Source organism: Coturnix japonica, chromosome 2 (assembly GCF_001577835.2).
Source record: "Coturnix japonica isolate 7356 chromosome 2, Coturnix japonica 2.1, whole genome shotgun sequence".
Lineage (NCBI taxonomy): Eukaryota > Metazoa > Chordata > Aves > Galliformes > Phasianidae > Coturnix > Coturnix japonica.
The window spans coordinates 117,637,755-117,653,841 of NC_029517.1; the positions used below are offsets into that span (position 1 = coordinate 117,637,755).

The 16,087-nt window shown below is 38.4% G+C and overlaps 1 protein-coding gene across 14 annotated transcripts in view; it reads left to right on the forward strand.

The window, feature by feature from the left end:
• The window catches only part of UBR5 (ubiquitin protein ligase E3 component n-recognin 5), a 61,599-nt gene that overhangs the window by 7,663 nt on the left and 37,849 nt on the right, over nucleotides 1–16,087 (forward strand). For 13 of the 14 annotated variants that reach the window (XM_015856017.2, XM_015856021.2, XM_015856022.2 and 10 more), the window contains exons 2-7: nucleotides 5,150–5,194; nucleotides 5,699–5,780; nucleotides 5,974–6,050; nucleotides 6,812–6,931; nucleotides 10,143–10,332; nucleotides 12,418–12,577. In XM_015856017.2, coding sequence (XP_015711503.1) covers nucleotides 5,150–5,194; nucleotides 5,699–5,780; nucleotides 5,974–6,050; nucleotides 6,812–6,931; nucleotides 10,143–10,332; nucleotides 12,418–12,577 — 674 coding nt within the window. The remainder of the gene's footprint in view (nucleotides 1–5,149; nucleotides 5,195–5,698; nucleotides 5,781–5,973; nucleotides 6,051–6,811; nucleotides 6,932–10,142; nucleotides 10,333–12,417; nucleotides 12,578–16,087) is intronic. The other variant, XM_015856020.1, reaches the window with a different exon arrangement.

The window sequence follows — 16,087 nt, forward strand, 5'->3', positions numbered from 1 at the left end:
GCCTAACCACTCTCCTAGTGAAGAACTTCCCCCTAACATCCAACCTAAATCTTCCCTCTTTTAACTTCAAACCATTTCCCCGTGTCCTGCTATTGTCAGCCCTTTTGAAGAGTTTACTCCCCTCCTGGGTGTAGGTTCCCTTCAGGTATTGAAAGGCTGCAATGAGGTCACCCCGCAACCTTCTCTTCTTTAGGCTGAACAAGCCCAGCTCCCTCAGCCTGTCGATTACACTGTCTGCTGTCTTGGTAGCTAATTTTACAATATATTCTATGTAAAAATATTCTGTCTCTCCCTGCATCAGCTCAACAGCAACTTTAAGGAAAAGAAAATCACGTAGAAAAACTACGTGTGCTTTTCAGTTGGTTGTTTTATGCTTGAATTCAGTGGAGTCCTGTCTGGGCTTGGTTTTGATTAATGCACATAGAAGACCGCAGTTAGTGGGCATCTGTGCGTCCCAGAGCAAGTGGGGCCAAGGCCTGGTTACAGTGGCTAGAGGATCTGGAAAAAGAGCTGTTTTGTATCGATTTCAAGATCTTTTGTTACGTTTGACAGAAGTTGTGCCCATACCAAGGTACGGAGCTTGCCCCTTCTGTGCAGCACAGACGTGCTCGGTGGCTATTTTTGTAGTCCCAAGTCTGTTATGTTACACCATAAGGTGTCTCTTGGAGACTCCTCACATTGTGTGTTTCCAAAAAGAGATGAAATTTGGGTAGCTCTTTTTCAGTGAGCCAGTCACTAACCTGTTGCCAGAAAACATGCTTCAAAATAGCCTTGATCCCCCGTGTTTCTGATATTTAACTTTACATTAGGACATTTTAATAAAGAATGTGGAATAAAACCCAAAAACACTCAGACGATTAACGCTATTTTGGAAGCCGACTGTGTTGGAGCTACCAACTCTCAGTGTTGGTGTGTTGCCAGCCGTGAGGTCTGCCAACTGAGTTTGTGGCAGCAGTAGTGTAACTCAGCAGATGATTGCATGAAGGCTGGAGGCTCTCACCACTGTAAGGAATCTGTGTCTTTTTGCTGTTCTCTATCAGCTGTGGAAATGATCAGAGCTACATCTTTTTCTTTCTGGTAAGTACCAAGAAGTTCTTCAAGAAAGGAAAGGGGAAAATGAGAAGAGAATTTATAGGTTTTAATATTTTGTTTTAAGCTCGTTTTAAAGCGTCTTGAGTGAGCAGAGGCATTGCCTGACCTTCAGTGAAGATACGAAGATCTTTCTGTTCAGCTTTGACCTCACTTAAAGCATCACTACTTGCAGCCCTCCCTGCTACCAAAAGACACTGACGCAGTTTGCTGACTTTGGTGAACTGTATCCATCTTTACAGCAGGGATTTAAAGGTCCTTGGTGAAGCATTCCAGTGATGTGAGCCATATTGTGGGGACAGGCCTTGTGTTGGGGATTGCCCACCCTGCATTGGGTGTATGGGGTAGTGAGGGTTTCCTGCTGCGGCTGGTGGCTGCCTGCTTCTCTTGCAGCACTGCAGCTGTTTCGAGTGAAGCTGTGACCTGAAATAGGATGGCTGTAGGCCAGATGTGATGGAGGAGGTACACACTGTGCTGCTTCAAGAGCTCTTGTAGAGAAGCCAGAATGCTGGCTGCTCTGAGGGGAAGCACCCGGAGTGCTGTGCCTGCAGTACGGGTGGAGAAGAGAGAATCTGCTTACTGGCAATGCAGAAAAGGGGCTGTGTTGAGCTGTGCATTTCTGAAGGCCGAGTTTGTTGTGGAGGGATTTCACCTATAGTGTAATGCTGCAAAGGAACAACTTCAGGAATAAGGCAAAGAGAATCCTTTGATGCTGTGTCTGGGACTCCACAGTGTTACTGCAGAGTGCAGAAAGACTTTCTTCTTTCTGGAGATGTGCAGTGTGTGAACATCTTTACTCCTCTGTATTTAAATCCCATGTTTGGGTCATTTTACTTCAGTGAGTTTTACAGTGTGTTCTTTAAATATCCAGTTGATGTTTACAAATTTAGGCTAGAGTGACAGAGAAAAATGAAAAGGTGCTTCCTTTGCTTTAGTAAAGAAGTTCATCTTGGAGATAGTGGAAATTGTTTAATTCACAGAATCACAGAATGACCCGGGTTGGAAGGGACCTCAAGGATCATGTAGTTCCACCCCCCCTTCCTGGCAGGGCCACCAAACATACACCTTTACTAGATCAGGTTGCCCAGGGCCCCGTCCAACCTGGTCTTGAACACCTCCAAGGACGGGGCATCCACAACCTCCCTGGGCAGCCTGTTCCATAAAGTGCCCCATCCATGTGAAGGCTGAGCTCCTGTGGTCCTGACCTGGAGCCTTTTGAGTTGCTTGATGTGAGTGTAGTTCCTTTCTCTTCTCATCAGTTTGGAGAAGCTGGAGGTTGTAGCTGCTCAAACTGAAATATAGGAAATCCAGATGTGGCTGGGGTGGGCTGACTGCTTGTCTTCACAACTGATTTTGCATCAGTTTTGCCTGGGCTATTTAGAGAATGTGCATCTTAACACAGAAGCCATTGATGTTACCATTTTGTCCGGTGTGTTTCTCCAAAAATCTGCTTGAGAGCCAAACACATGGTGCTTCCGCCTTTATCCTTTGAAATGGCTTAACTGCCTTTAATGAGATTTTGCTTTGTAAGGCTTAACCTCTTTGGATGTTCGTATCGGAGATAAGAGATAAGAAAGATTGAATAAAAGGTCTCGGTGTTGGCATTCCTTAATGCAAGAATTGATTAAATCATCTCTGCCTCTGTTTCTGCTTCCAGAGCACCATCAGTGGAGATGATGGAATCTCACCATTACAGTTAACCCCATCTTAACGCTGCACTTAGGATTTGTCCTGCAGAGGCTCTGTAGCACAATACCCAGCAGCTCTGCATGCAGACTAATGGATTGCTGCAGGAAGCAGTTGGTGGGAAATGATGTAGAATTTTAATTGCACAAACATGTTCTCTGCACAGAACGTCCAACGTGGTTGTTTTGTACTTACCTTTCAGGAGGTTGTGGTGCTGTGACTGTGGTTGGCACAGACCCCAGTGGCAGCACAGGGCTGAGGCGAGTCCCTGCAGGGACAGAGCACTGACCTCCTTCTGGCTTTTGGTTTGGTCGGGGCTTTTGTATTTTATATTTTTTGAACTCGGTGATGTTCTGTATCAAATTCAAGTCCTCGTGGTTCAGGTCTGTTACAGCAGCTGCATAACAGATGAGGTGGTATGTGCAAGTGTAATACTTTCAGTATTGTAGCTTATAACCTCCTCTGCTCTCTCACCTGAGGTGTTGTCAGCAACCTCTCCGAGTCACATCAGCTCTCTTTTGATCTTGGCTTGTTGCAGGTCGATGTTCTCTTCAGACTGGCATTACTGACAGCCTCACAGAGCATGCAGCTTTTACCTTGCTGACTGTTTTCCCTATCCCTTTTTTTTTAACAAGTTAAAAAAGGGTGAAGATGATTCTTTGCAAATTGGATAAGTGTCTCACTATAGTCATGACATAAAGCTCAGATACAGAAGCTCGATGTTGCAGGTAGTCCGTTAATAACTGTTCCCAGCGACGCATTACTTTATGTGCTGCCAGCTTTTCTTCAGGCAGTGCTGTGAACTTACAGGTGGTTTTCCCATTCCTGCTTGCCAAGAGGAGGAATGCTAATGGAAACCCAGTCCAGCATTCCTTGGAAACTCCTGGTGATATGCTTAAGACATGAAACCTCAAGGATGTTTATCTAGCCATACATTACATTACATCCCTGCTTGTGTATAGGACTTTGTAGTGGTGTTTGTGGACTATGTGCCATTCATCTTTAGGACTTCATTCAGTATCCTGCAGTAATTCATCACTTGAATAGGGTACCTTCTACACAGGTGGAATATGAAGTTCATGTTCAGTGTTCACCTTTTGTACATGGCCTCCACAGGATCTTATACCTTGTCTGTGTGCAGGAGCTGTGGCTGGTAGTCGGGATGCTGCCAGTGCTCCCTTACAGAGCAACAGCTTGGCTGGGACAGCAGAGCGTGGCTGACAGTGTTTGCCTCCTGCCTTGCTCCCCTTTTACTGGGGTGCTTCCATTTTGTGCTTGTATTGGGTGTAAAGCTGGTTCTATCAGCGTGCGTTATTTTGTTTCTCTAACAGACATGTTGTTTCCTTCTCCTCTGCATCCTCCCCCCAGGTACTGTGGAGTTGGTTACTTGATAACCAATCTTGGCATTAAAATAAACACAACGAAGAAGACAGGATTTTCCATTTCATTAGGAAGACTTTTTTTTTTTTTTTTTTTTTTTAACAGGCTTAATCTCTTGATTTTATTTTATTAATTTTTTAGAATGTTTTTTAGTTTCTATAATGCAAATACTCTAGCTGAGTTTGGAAGCTCTGTAAGGGCTCTTTCAGATCTCTTGTGTGAAGGCAGAAGCCCAAGATCTACCTGAAATACCTACCTGGTATTAGGAGAGCATCTTTGCTGCCAAGAGAGAATCTTTTCTAGGTCAGTGGTAAGGGTAGGAATTACCGTGTTGGTTTCTATTTTGGGATGCTCTACTACTGGCTGTGGATTGAGCAACTTTTCAGCTTCTTGTCTTCCATCTTGGTGAGGTACCATACAAGTGAGTTGGAGGCTCTTTTGGAAGCAGTTTCCTTTTTAATAAATGTGATACTTTTAATAACCCCAAATAAGAAGATGAATTTTCTGAGTTATTTTTTCTACTCATCACATCTTTTTGTTTCTCCCTTTTGATGCCGGTTGTACTTTCCTGTCCATTCAATTCTGGGGAGCTTACTGTCACAATTTAGCTCTGACGTGCCATGTACTTGGATTCCTTAGCAAGGGGAATTGATATCTGCTGTGGGATACTGTATTGAAACTCAGTAGAAGGAAACATAAACGTATCTAGAGCTAGTGCTTGTGTGTGAAGTTATAGATGACTGTAACAGAGCACTATTCTCATAGTGACTTGTAAAAGATAACAAAATGTGGGAGAACGTGGGTTCTATGGCAAGGTAATAGGTAGAGCGGTAACACTCTAAAACAAAAAGCATTCAAAACAAAGTCTTAATTTGAAACCGAGTATTGTCATTTCTGGTGTAGGATCCGAGCAGTGAGTAGCATTTATATTAAGCTTAATTGCAGCTATGTCTAACAACTTCATTTCTTTTTTTTTTCTTTTTTTTTTTTTTAGGTTAAGGGAAGTATCAGAGAAGCTGAACAAATATAATTTAAACAGGTAAGGCATATTACATGATGCTGTAGAAATATGATATTTCCAACAAGAATTAAGCCTGTATTGTATCTGTAGCCTGAGAGCTTCAGTACTTTTGCTGAAGTTCAGAAATGCCTTATGTAAAAGAATTCTTATTAAGGTACATATGTTAGATTTTCAGTTCTGACATACTAAATTATTAAATACCTGCTTTATCAAGTGTCTCTTGAAGTGTGGCACTTACTGCTTATTAGTGATCAAATCAAATGAGAAGTCTGTCATCTTTTAACATTTTGTTCTGCATTTTCTGTTCTTAATAACCGGAAGCACATCACAGTTGCTTCAAGCGATACACATGTTTAGTCATTCTTGAATGCTGTTATCAGCGACCATTGCTGCACGTTGTTCCTTCCATTTGCCACTTGTTTTTTGTTGTTTGCTTTTTTTGGTTGTTGTGTTGTTGTTGTTGTTTTTTTTCCAGACTTCAGGAGTTTAAAAGTATTATATATGCTCACTTTTTATTTTCAGCCACCCCCCTCTGAATGTATTGGAACAGGCTACTATTAAACAGTGTGTGGTGGGACCAAATCATGCTGCATTTCTTCTTGAGGTAAATGACTTAATCTGTTCAGATAACACATTTGATACTGTAGAGTTCAAACTAATTCTTCAAACATCAAATAGATAAACATTCTTCAGCAACTGAAAACTTATTTTTGCTTCCCTTTTTTTGTTTTTTTCCCCCTATAACTCTGTCTTGCCTTTCAATTTTGGACACTTGATTTTCTTGTTTTTAAATATAGGATGGTAGAGTCTGCAGGATTGGTTTTTCAGTTCAGCCAGACAGATTGGAATTGGGTAAACCTGATAATAGCGATGGGTAAGAAACACTTTTCTTTATATTAAATGTTTTTTGAAAGCGGAAAAGCAGCTTGACTGCTGTTTTGGTTTGATATTTGTTTGCCTTTGGAATGGGTACTTCAAATAGATACATAATTGTTACTGTGATGCAGCCAAACAGCCTAGCTTGACAAACTGGTGTAGGAGTAAGCACTAGATTTGGCTCTAAAACACAAGTGAGACAGGATGTCTATAAATTAAAGAAACATACCTCACCCAAAATAATCATCATGAAAGAATTTGTTTTTAAGTGTTAAGCCCAATGTAGAGTCCAATCTGAAAGCGGCTCCATCTGGAAAGGCTTACTTTCTAGATCTGCTAATTTCAGGTCCAGGTAAGTTCTCCTCAACAGGACTATGTAACAGTTACTGTTTGGATGTAAAATGCTTATTAATCTTGAAGGAGCAAATTCAGGCTCAGGTCTACAAATCGCAAATATGTACAAATTATAATTGCCAATTCCAACTGAAAACACAATGGCTATCTCAAACCACTGATTAGCTTAATGTGTATTTGCAGCTGTGCTGGTGTACTTACAAACTAGTAGACTTTCTTTCCATTTTCTTTCTTCAGTTTTCTCTTAATATACAGTTAGATTAGTTTGGATTATTCCCCAAGGGTGTTGCTTAAGCTGGTATGTTACCAGACTAAGTCCCTGAGAATTTAGACCTGGGATTCCAGGTTTTGTTCTTAACCCATTTGGGATTGTTTTGTGACTGATTTACCATCTTTTACTTTCAGTTCAAAGTTGAGCAGTGGCTCAGGGGCAGGAAGGACATCCAGGCCAGGCAGGACTAGTGACTCCCCATGGTTTCTGTCTGGTTCTGAAACTCTGGGCAGACTGGCAGGCAACACCCTTGGGTAAGTTTTGATAGGATTGAGGCTGCAATCTGTTTGTTCCATATTTGAGTATATGTGTATACACATATATAAATTGTATGCAGTATGTATGCAGGGAACGTATCATTAATTATACAGCAGTTGTGTAGATAGGGTATAATAAACATTATTGACTTGGTTAAAATGAGAGATATGCAAGTGACCCTTCAGTACTTAGGATATGGAGCATTCTTCGTGTATGTGTGGAGAATAACTTGTTATGGCTGTGTTGTCTTCTTCTGAATGTTTCTTTTGGTTACTTCGTTGTGAAATACAGTTTCTTTAGAGGGATGCAATCAATTCAAGATATCTAATAGGACTGTGTTGTAAAGTAAAAGGAGTGCATTTCTGCAGGGAGAGTCTTCATTCTATATATTTATGGGCTCATGTACTCAGTTTATCACGCTTTCTCTTATTCCTGCCCTAAGTAATAAACTGCATTTTGTTAGTTGGGGTTTTTACACATATTAATAGGAAGGAAACATTTAAAAAGGTTATCACATAGGGCCTTTGAAGTTTTACTATGTACTGAATCAACTCTACAGGGTCAGTTTTTTAATGTTGAATGTTAAAATTGGTGGTGTCCCTCCATATAGCAATTTAAATAAATCTTCTGTACATAATCACAGTGAATTCTTTGTTACATACTTGTAGAAGTTGAACATGCTTTTCTAAGGTAACTAACCATAATAAAGAGATTTGCTTTTAGAAACTGTACTTTCTGCATATGAACATCTTGCTACAGGGGCCAAAGAACTTCAGCTTTTCCCTTGATATGAATTTGTTACCACAGAAGCTAGTTTTGCTGGAGGATTAGTTACACGAAAGATACCCTATACCCCAGCTTTCTGTGAAACTTCCGTACATCTCAATCTAAATTTGTTTGTTAAACTGTAAAGGCATATTGATACTGTCGTATTTAAAAACCTGCCGATGTAAGGTATTTTTCCTCAGATCAGGAATGTGTCAGATTTATTTTTACGTATATAACCATTTTACGCCCATAACCATTAAAATTATTTGAAGCTATGTACTTAGGTTCCTAATTTCTTCTTGTGCGTGCTTTAGAAGTCACCAAACTCATAAGGTGACAGTGGATATTGTGACTGCTCTGTTAAATTACAGTGCTTGTCATAATAAACTGAGTCTGAAAACATTGAAATGGTTGAGTGCTTAAATTAGATCATGGGATTTGGAAGATGGCCGTCATTCTTGTGGGCAGTGGAGAGATGTGAGAACAGGAAGGCTGCAGTTCAACATCAATGATCTTTTAGGTTTAGAGACCTTTGGTCAGAATTGTGTTGTTCTGTTTTTTTGTTTTTTTTCCATTACTATTTGAGAACACAGACCTATTATGCTAAAGAAAGGTATATAACAGGGGATTTAGAGTATGTCAGGTGAATGTAAGTTTACTTGAAAGGTGTCTGGATAGAGGGGAAAAAAACAAAGGAGCTTTGCAAACAAAAGGGAGGTGAATTTTATGAAGATGTTGTTGTACCAAGGTTATATAAAGGAGTGTATGTATTAAACACTGCAGAGAGTTCAAGGAATTAAGCCTGTCTCTTGTCATTTTTTCTTTAAGGAACAAGTTTCACCCACATTTTAATTATCTTTTAGTTACACTAAAATTAGTGCCTGTAAATGGCAACATACTGAGTCAGTAGGTGTCCCCAGACCTTATCTGACTTGAGCTAGTACAGTACCTAGCTAGTATGGCATGATTCTTAAAGAAAACAGTTTTCTGATGCCTCTTACTTGTCGAGACAGGACACACTTTGGATATTTGAGTCATTATATATATATATAAATATTTTCAACTGTTAGATCTCTCAACTGTCATCAACACTGAGGTAGAGAGGTGCATCTGTAGTCAAGTATTAACATCTCATATGTGAGCTTTTCTTAAATCTACATCTTCCCTGCCAAGAGTTGAAATGGAAATTTTTGTCTAGAAGGGACTTGTCTTCCCTTAGCTCTTTTCTAAGTCATGAGATAAGTCTTTTGCTGATGCCATCGTTGTATTGCTTATTGTCTTGTACTGAGCTATTGTCTGTGTGTTTGATAACTAGAATCCTGAAAATGTGGTTGTGCCTATGAAAGGGCCTTTCCTTAGGTAGATGCTTGAGTTACTCTGTATGGTCTTGAAAGAAGGAAAGAGGATGTTACTAAGTTAAACTGCAAAATGTAAGTTAGTTATTTTTATTTAATTAGCTTTCACATCTACAGGTGATATTGTTTTAATGTGAATTTTAGATATTGTTTCAGAGAATGTTTCTCTTGACAGATTTTCTGTGCTAGATCTTTTTATATATATATAGAATATATATAAAAATATACATATACATAAATATATATTTAAAATAACAATAATACCATATGCAATACCCTTTACAGTTGATTTGTGCAATAACCATGAAGACAAACCAGAGACTTTAGATTTTCAGGACAACAAAAGATCTAATCTTTCTTCCAGAGCAGATTCATTTGACTCAATTCTATGGTGTTAATATCAGTAGAAAGTTATAATGCTAGTGAAATGTCTGTGATTCCACAAATCACTGCTCTTTTTTTTTTTTTTGAAAAAACTGACTTTTTTCAGTCAGTTTCTACGTACTTTGCTGTAGAGTTGATCCTAGAGATCAACTATAGAGTATCTCTTGAAAACCTATATGAATTTAAAGAACTATTTGCTGACAGAGTTGCCTTTCAGTCAAGATGGTTACTTGATCTTTTTCAGTGTAGTCTAAGTCAGTTTATTAATGTGAATCATGTCTCTGAATTTTAAAGAGCCATAGGAGTGTGGAGACCTTATGCCAATCCACTGACCTTGAAGCTTTGTTGTTGTGATTTTAGAGTAAAAAGTTAACAGTAGAGTGTTAGATATTATGCTTCTGATACTGTTGCTTTTAGAAGCTTAGGGAAGGTCTGGACATCTGTGTAAACATTCCCAAAACTTTATAAGTAGGAAAAAGTGCACCTTCCAGTTGGAGTCCTGCTTTATGTTTCTTGTCTGATTCAAACTTAATCAAATAACCTCGTGCTCTTATTAGTTTTGTGAGACTTTAATAGTGTCTGCCTATGAAGTCGATCGCCTGTACTTTTCAGATAGTCTACAAGTTATTATTAATAGTAAAACTGACGCCATATTTCTTGAAATGGTGCTATAAAAGTAAATATATCTAAATCCTTCTAGGAGTCGCTGGAGTTCAGGGGTTGGTGGAAGTGGAGGAGGATCTTCTGGGAGATCATCTGCCGGAGCTCGAGATTCTCGAAGGCAGACGAGAGTTATACGCACAGGGCGAGACAGAGGGTCCGGACTGCTGGGGAGTCAACCACAACCAGTGATTCCGGCATCAGTCATTCCAGAGGAACTCATTTCACAGGTACTGAGCTTGTTTTCAACAACTTGAGCAGGAAAGTGTTTTAATAGTACTGTGCTTTCTCCAAGGGCTAATGGCATACAAGTGAAAAGATTCACTTTCTCTAGTAATATGAATAACAGACTTTGTTTTGTTTGGATGCTTGCATTTTCATTTCCCAAACTTTCACTAAGACAAGGTTTGTTTGTAGTCTGTTTAGTCTTGATGAGGAATGTCACGTGTTCTTCATTGGAAGAAGTCAAATATTTGAAAGTTATATCAAGTGTGTAGATAACAAAGTTGTTTCTTGAGTGAGTGTAAGGAAAGGGGGCAGGCTGATTTTTGTGGTTTTTTTTTAATGAAAAGAGTGATCTATTTTAGATTTGAATTAAAAACATTCAATCTATTTAATCTTACAAATAGTTGTTCTTCATGAAAACCTGCACTTAATTTTTTTTTTTTACTAAACACAACTAATCATTTTCTGGTATAATTTATTCTGCTTTTACCTGTTTATGTACCACAGCCTGGATAAACTGATGGATATTGTGTGATTCATGATACAGTTGTTTGTTGAAACTACTTTTTCCTCCATGTTTCAAGAAAATATGTTCAAAATGCACAACAGATTAGTGCATTTATTTCTTAGTTCAAGACAAGTTGCTGGTCTGCTGCAATTAGAATACATAAGCTAAGTTTATGTATTCTAACTAACCAGTGGCAGACTGGCTTCCTATCTCTTCTTTAATTGCAAACCTAGTAAAAGTTGGGAGTTCTGTCATCACGGCAGCAAGATACTGGAGGTGTTAGTTACCCTGAACTTAGCCCTGCTTTCAACAAGTTATGTGACCTCCAGATGTTTCTTTAAGCTGTGCTTTTTGTTTTGTCTACATTGTTCGTATTCAGGTGTTGGGTTCTTTTTCTTTTTTTTTTTTTTTTTTTGAGTGCTTGTGGATGTATTTGCTACCTTACATAAAAAAAACCAACACAACACTGCTCTGTTCTGTATTTTAATATGTGGCCGTTGGTAAAGTCTTAGCATTGCTTCCATTCCTATCATCTTTTTCTTTTTTCTTTTTTTTTTTTTTTTTTTTTTTTTTTTTTTTTTTTTTGCTTTGTATATTTTATTATTTAAAAAGCATACATTGTCTTTAATACAAAAATATCTAAAACAGACTAGTGGGGGAGAGCTCCAGAGCTGGTCTATAAAACATACATTCTGATGTATACCAAAATAACTTCTGGCACCAAATATTAAGCCAGAGTTTACCTTTGTACCCTGTTAAATATTGTTTTCTTTCCTTCCTTTTCCTCCCTCCCTTCTTCTTCTTTTCTTATTACCAGACTATTTTCTTTGCTGCCTTGTTTTTACAATGCGAACATCCAATAGTTGTTCCGTATTTGCCTTCACACTGCTTGTAACCTTCCAGAAGTTTGTCTTCTTTTCTGGCATTCATTTGCAGGTAGTAGTCTAGAACTGTAAAATGCTCTGGGGCCTAAAGCTTATGGAAGAATCCAGAATGCTTCTGTTTAATATTTGGGAGGTTTATTTAATGTTTGTACTTTTCTAGTATAAACCCAGAAGATTCAGAAACTGCTGAAGGTGGGCTTTTAGGAACAGAATGATGAGAAAAACAGAGGAGGTGGCTATATATTGAAGGACACTGGATAGGGAACCCTGTGTCAAAGAGCCAGGGATTGTAGTATAGTTTTGGAAAACAGTTGATATGCAGAAATGTGCTGATTGTCGTACTTTAACACTTCTGTAGAGACATACAGGGAATTCTTGGAAATGGATTGTTTCAGTACTATTCCTTGCCTAAGACATTAAGTGTTTCAGTAAGGAAATCCTAAGGTGACCCATAAGGAAATTCAGCACCAAGGTTGGAGTCTGGTAGCCTAAATTAAAATGATAGAAAGTTGAATATCTGGTACAAGGTGCTGAGAAATGAACCTTTGCATGTATGTACCGTCAGTGACTTCTGAAACGTTCTTGGTTTTGGTAGATTTCCTTTAGAACTAAGCATCCTTATCTTAGGGAACATGGGCATCCTTATCTTAGGGAAGAACTGACCATGGTTAGTAATCAATTATACTTTGTACTTACAGGCACAAGTTGTTTTACAAGGGAAGTCCAGAAGTATTATCATTCGGGAACTCCAGCGAACAAATCTCGATGTAAATCTTGCTGTAAATAATTTGTTAAGTCGTGACGATGAAGATGGAGATGATGGGGATGACACAGCAAGTGAATCATACCTTCCTGGAGGTTTGTATCCTGTGACTTTTGATAAGGAAATGTCAGTATGTTCTTATTTAAACACTCACAGCATGCTCCGTGCTGTGCAGGGTATGCAATGAAGACAGTTATATCAGGAGCAAAGTGTAAAGATGCACGAAACAAAAGATGCAGTGGGATGTTTTGAGGGATTAGATTAGGCATTAAAGAATAACTGTTGATTCCTTGGGTGGCGTGAAAGCGATTTATATTTTTAAGAACCCTAGGTTTGTAACAGGAGCATTTCTTATGTTTATATTTTATTGCTCGATGAGATGCTGAGACTGCTCTGTGGCTTGTAAAAGCTAATTCTAACACTTTCCAGTCACCTGCATGTTATTTTTACTACTAACACATATTTTTAAGGCGCAGTGGTTAAGTGAGGGCAAAATGCTTTACAGTTGTTACAGTTCGACTGAGAATTTATTTGTCATCTCAAGCACCTCTCATAAATCCTGTACTATTTGGCAATACAGATTTAATGCTATAATTGAAGTCCAGCTGCTCTTGAAATATTGTCTGTCCCATGCAATTGTTGTGGTTTTTTTTTTTTTTTTTTCAATGAAAGACTTTGAGTCTTTCCATTGGCAAAATAAGGTAATCTGACTCTTTTGCCAAGCAAACATTTGAAAACTGCAGCCAAATCTAATGTTTGTACCAGTTGCATTGCGTGATAAGAGAATAACTAAACTCTGGCTACGTATTAGTTTTCTTTCTGTGTGTCAGAGTGACATTTTGCTATTTTTCTAATAGATATTTTTTTTCTGCTCATCTGGTTCACCAGGAAGGTTCATGGGCTTCCTTCATCTTTATCTTGTTCATCATGTGATTAGACAAAGGGTTTTTTGTTCTGCAGCAAACCTGCAGCTCTGGCAAGCTTTCTTAATCCTTTAGTCTTTATTTTAGCAGTCAGTTTCATAGCATTAGGTGCATTGGTGTAATTGAATTCTCTTAATGCTTTGCATGTATTCAAAGCAGTAGCTCCTACTATAGATGTACCAGGTCCTGCCTTCATAAGACTAATGACCATAGTAATCATTCACAATAAATGTTCCTTTTAATTGTACTAACCAGCATTCTACAGCACTAGCTGTTCTCTTAATACTTCTTGGGATCATAGGGGTCAGTTAATAGCGGACTGTCTGACAACCTATAACTAGCTGCTTTTATTTTTAAGGTGCCTGCGCTGCACTGTCTCTTGTAATTGAGATGATAGGTTAAACCAGTGTACAGAGTTTCACTGTCTTTGGTAGCTGTCTAGAAAATGACTGTGTTCGTGGCTGAATTTTTAAAGCATCTCACCTCCGTAGGTTAATCCTTCCTGTAAGAGATGAATATTATTATATTATTAGATTAATATGAGTATTTCTCCCCTTATCCCACAAAGAAATCGAGCTAAATTTTCCCAGTTTTTATGGGAAAAGAGTTGGAGTTTCAATTGAAATGAAATTTGTTATGTCTTAATCCCAGTCTGCAAAGATGTAATTCACAGTTTGTAGAACTTGCAGTGCTTTCTGTATCTCTTAGTTATTTTTGCCAATAGAACTCAAGTAACTTTGTTGCTCTATACATTTCCATTCTTCTTGAGGTCTTGCCTCTGGATGTTCTTTTGGGACCTGTAATTCATAGAAGGAAAACTGTAGATAATCAAGAACTGCTGTGTGCATTCTATTTTTAGTCAGGTATCTGTAAATGATTCTGAAAGATAAATAACTTTTCCTTTTTATGATGTCAAATGAAAAGGCTTTATTCCTTCCAAACACAACAAAAATAAATGACAAGGCAGCTCCTTGCCTCAGGGTTTTGGAAGCTCTTGCATTTTTATTAAGAAGAGTATGCTAATTTATATATTATCCCTTCCGCAAGTCTGGTGCCGTTCTTAAACGAAGCCCTTTAGGTTGCTCCTCTAAATATCCCCAGGCAGAGAAGGTTGTTATGCTTTTTTATTTTTATACTTACACTTGATTTAAATAAATGGAGCGAAAGAAGTAAGTTTCACTGTGGCTGGAAAATAAGTTCTCTCTTAATACATTAGGATGTCATTAGTATATCAGTTGTGCTATAGATCCAGTTAGTATCAGTGAGGGTTATTGTCTGATTTTTGTTTTTTCTAAAAGAAACAATTCTTCACAAATGTCTTAAGAATCAAAAACGTCTTCAGAACTTTCTGTACAAATAGCTTTAATGAAGTTCTGTTAGTAATTTTATTTTTAGACCCTTATGAACTCTGACTTTTCTGATGAGTCCTGTTACTTTTGTTTTATAGTGGTTATTTGAATGGAGTGGGGTTTTGTTTGATAAATACATGAGGGAAAAATCGAGGAGGAAGCTGCATAGAACAAAATCATTTTTCATAGGAAAGACTCAAAGTTGTGTAGAATAAATTTCCTGCTCATTTCAAATTGTGCCAGAGGCTTCTTCCAGGCTTTGTGTTATCAATCTCTGGTTTTGTAGAATTCAGATGTGTGAATATTTGCTCAGTAACTCCTGCTTTATGTACTGGGCTCTCACTAGCGGAGTTTGGAAACTTGGTTTTAGCAGTATCAGGACTACTTTGAATTTTGGAATCTGAGATGAATTTGTTTCAAAATAAAAAGTACAAATCTGCTTTTCTGGAGGAGAGTCTGGCTTACATCAGCAGTATATACTATATTGGTTTGCAGCAAGGAGAGGTTGGAACCAGAGCACAGTGTAGGGGCTGGTTTAAAACCTGGTTGTTCAGTGGCTTTCTTTTAGGTAGGACAGTTACACGCAGCTGAGAATAAGGAAGACTTTATGATTCCCTACTTAAGTGTAGATATCTGAATTGAGCTCTGCTTGATGTCCTCATGAGTCTCAGCAATGCCTTCAACTAATGGATCCATAGGAGAATGGTGTTGATGCTGCCTATGGAGCTATTGGAAAACAGAAGTATTTTCAGTACTTGAATTGGTGTTTATATACTCATTGGAAGTATCATTCCCTTATTCTTTTTTTCATTTCCACTGCCAGTTTTCAGTCAGGTTTACTTAGGAAATCATAGCTACTTCCTTACATAACTAGATTGGTCGGAATCATCACATAGAAATAGGTATTTGAGGAGTTTGGTTCTAGTCTTCCACTGCACAGGCTCTTATCCCTACTGGTTTCAGCACCTTTGTTCTTTGGTATAGAGAGTGGCAGAAGGGGGATCTCTTACAGAAATATCGGAAGGACATTTAGAATCTGATTTGAAGCTGAAAGAAGAGGGTAAGAGAGGCTTGTTTTCCTCGCTGGTGTCAATGCATTTATAGCCAAAAATACATAGTTTTGGTTCTTGGATCTGATTGAATATTAACTCTCCTGTTTGGCAACAAGGCTAACCTCGAGATGTTTAGAATGCTTCCAGGGGTGTATGTGTTTGTTAGTGTTCCAAGTTAACGTGTATTTTCTTAGAAGAGAATTTCTGGCTTAATTTAAAGGACACTCTGTACATATTAAATTAGGCTGGTGAGTTCTTTTCTGTGCTGGCCAATTCTGTTT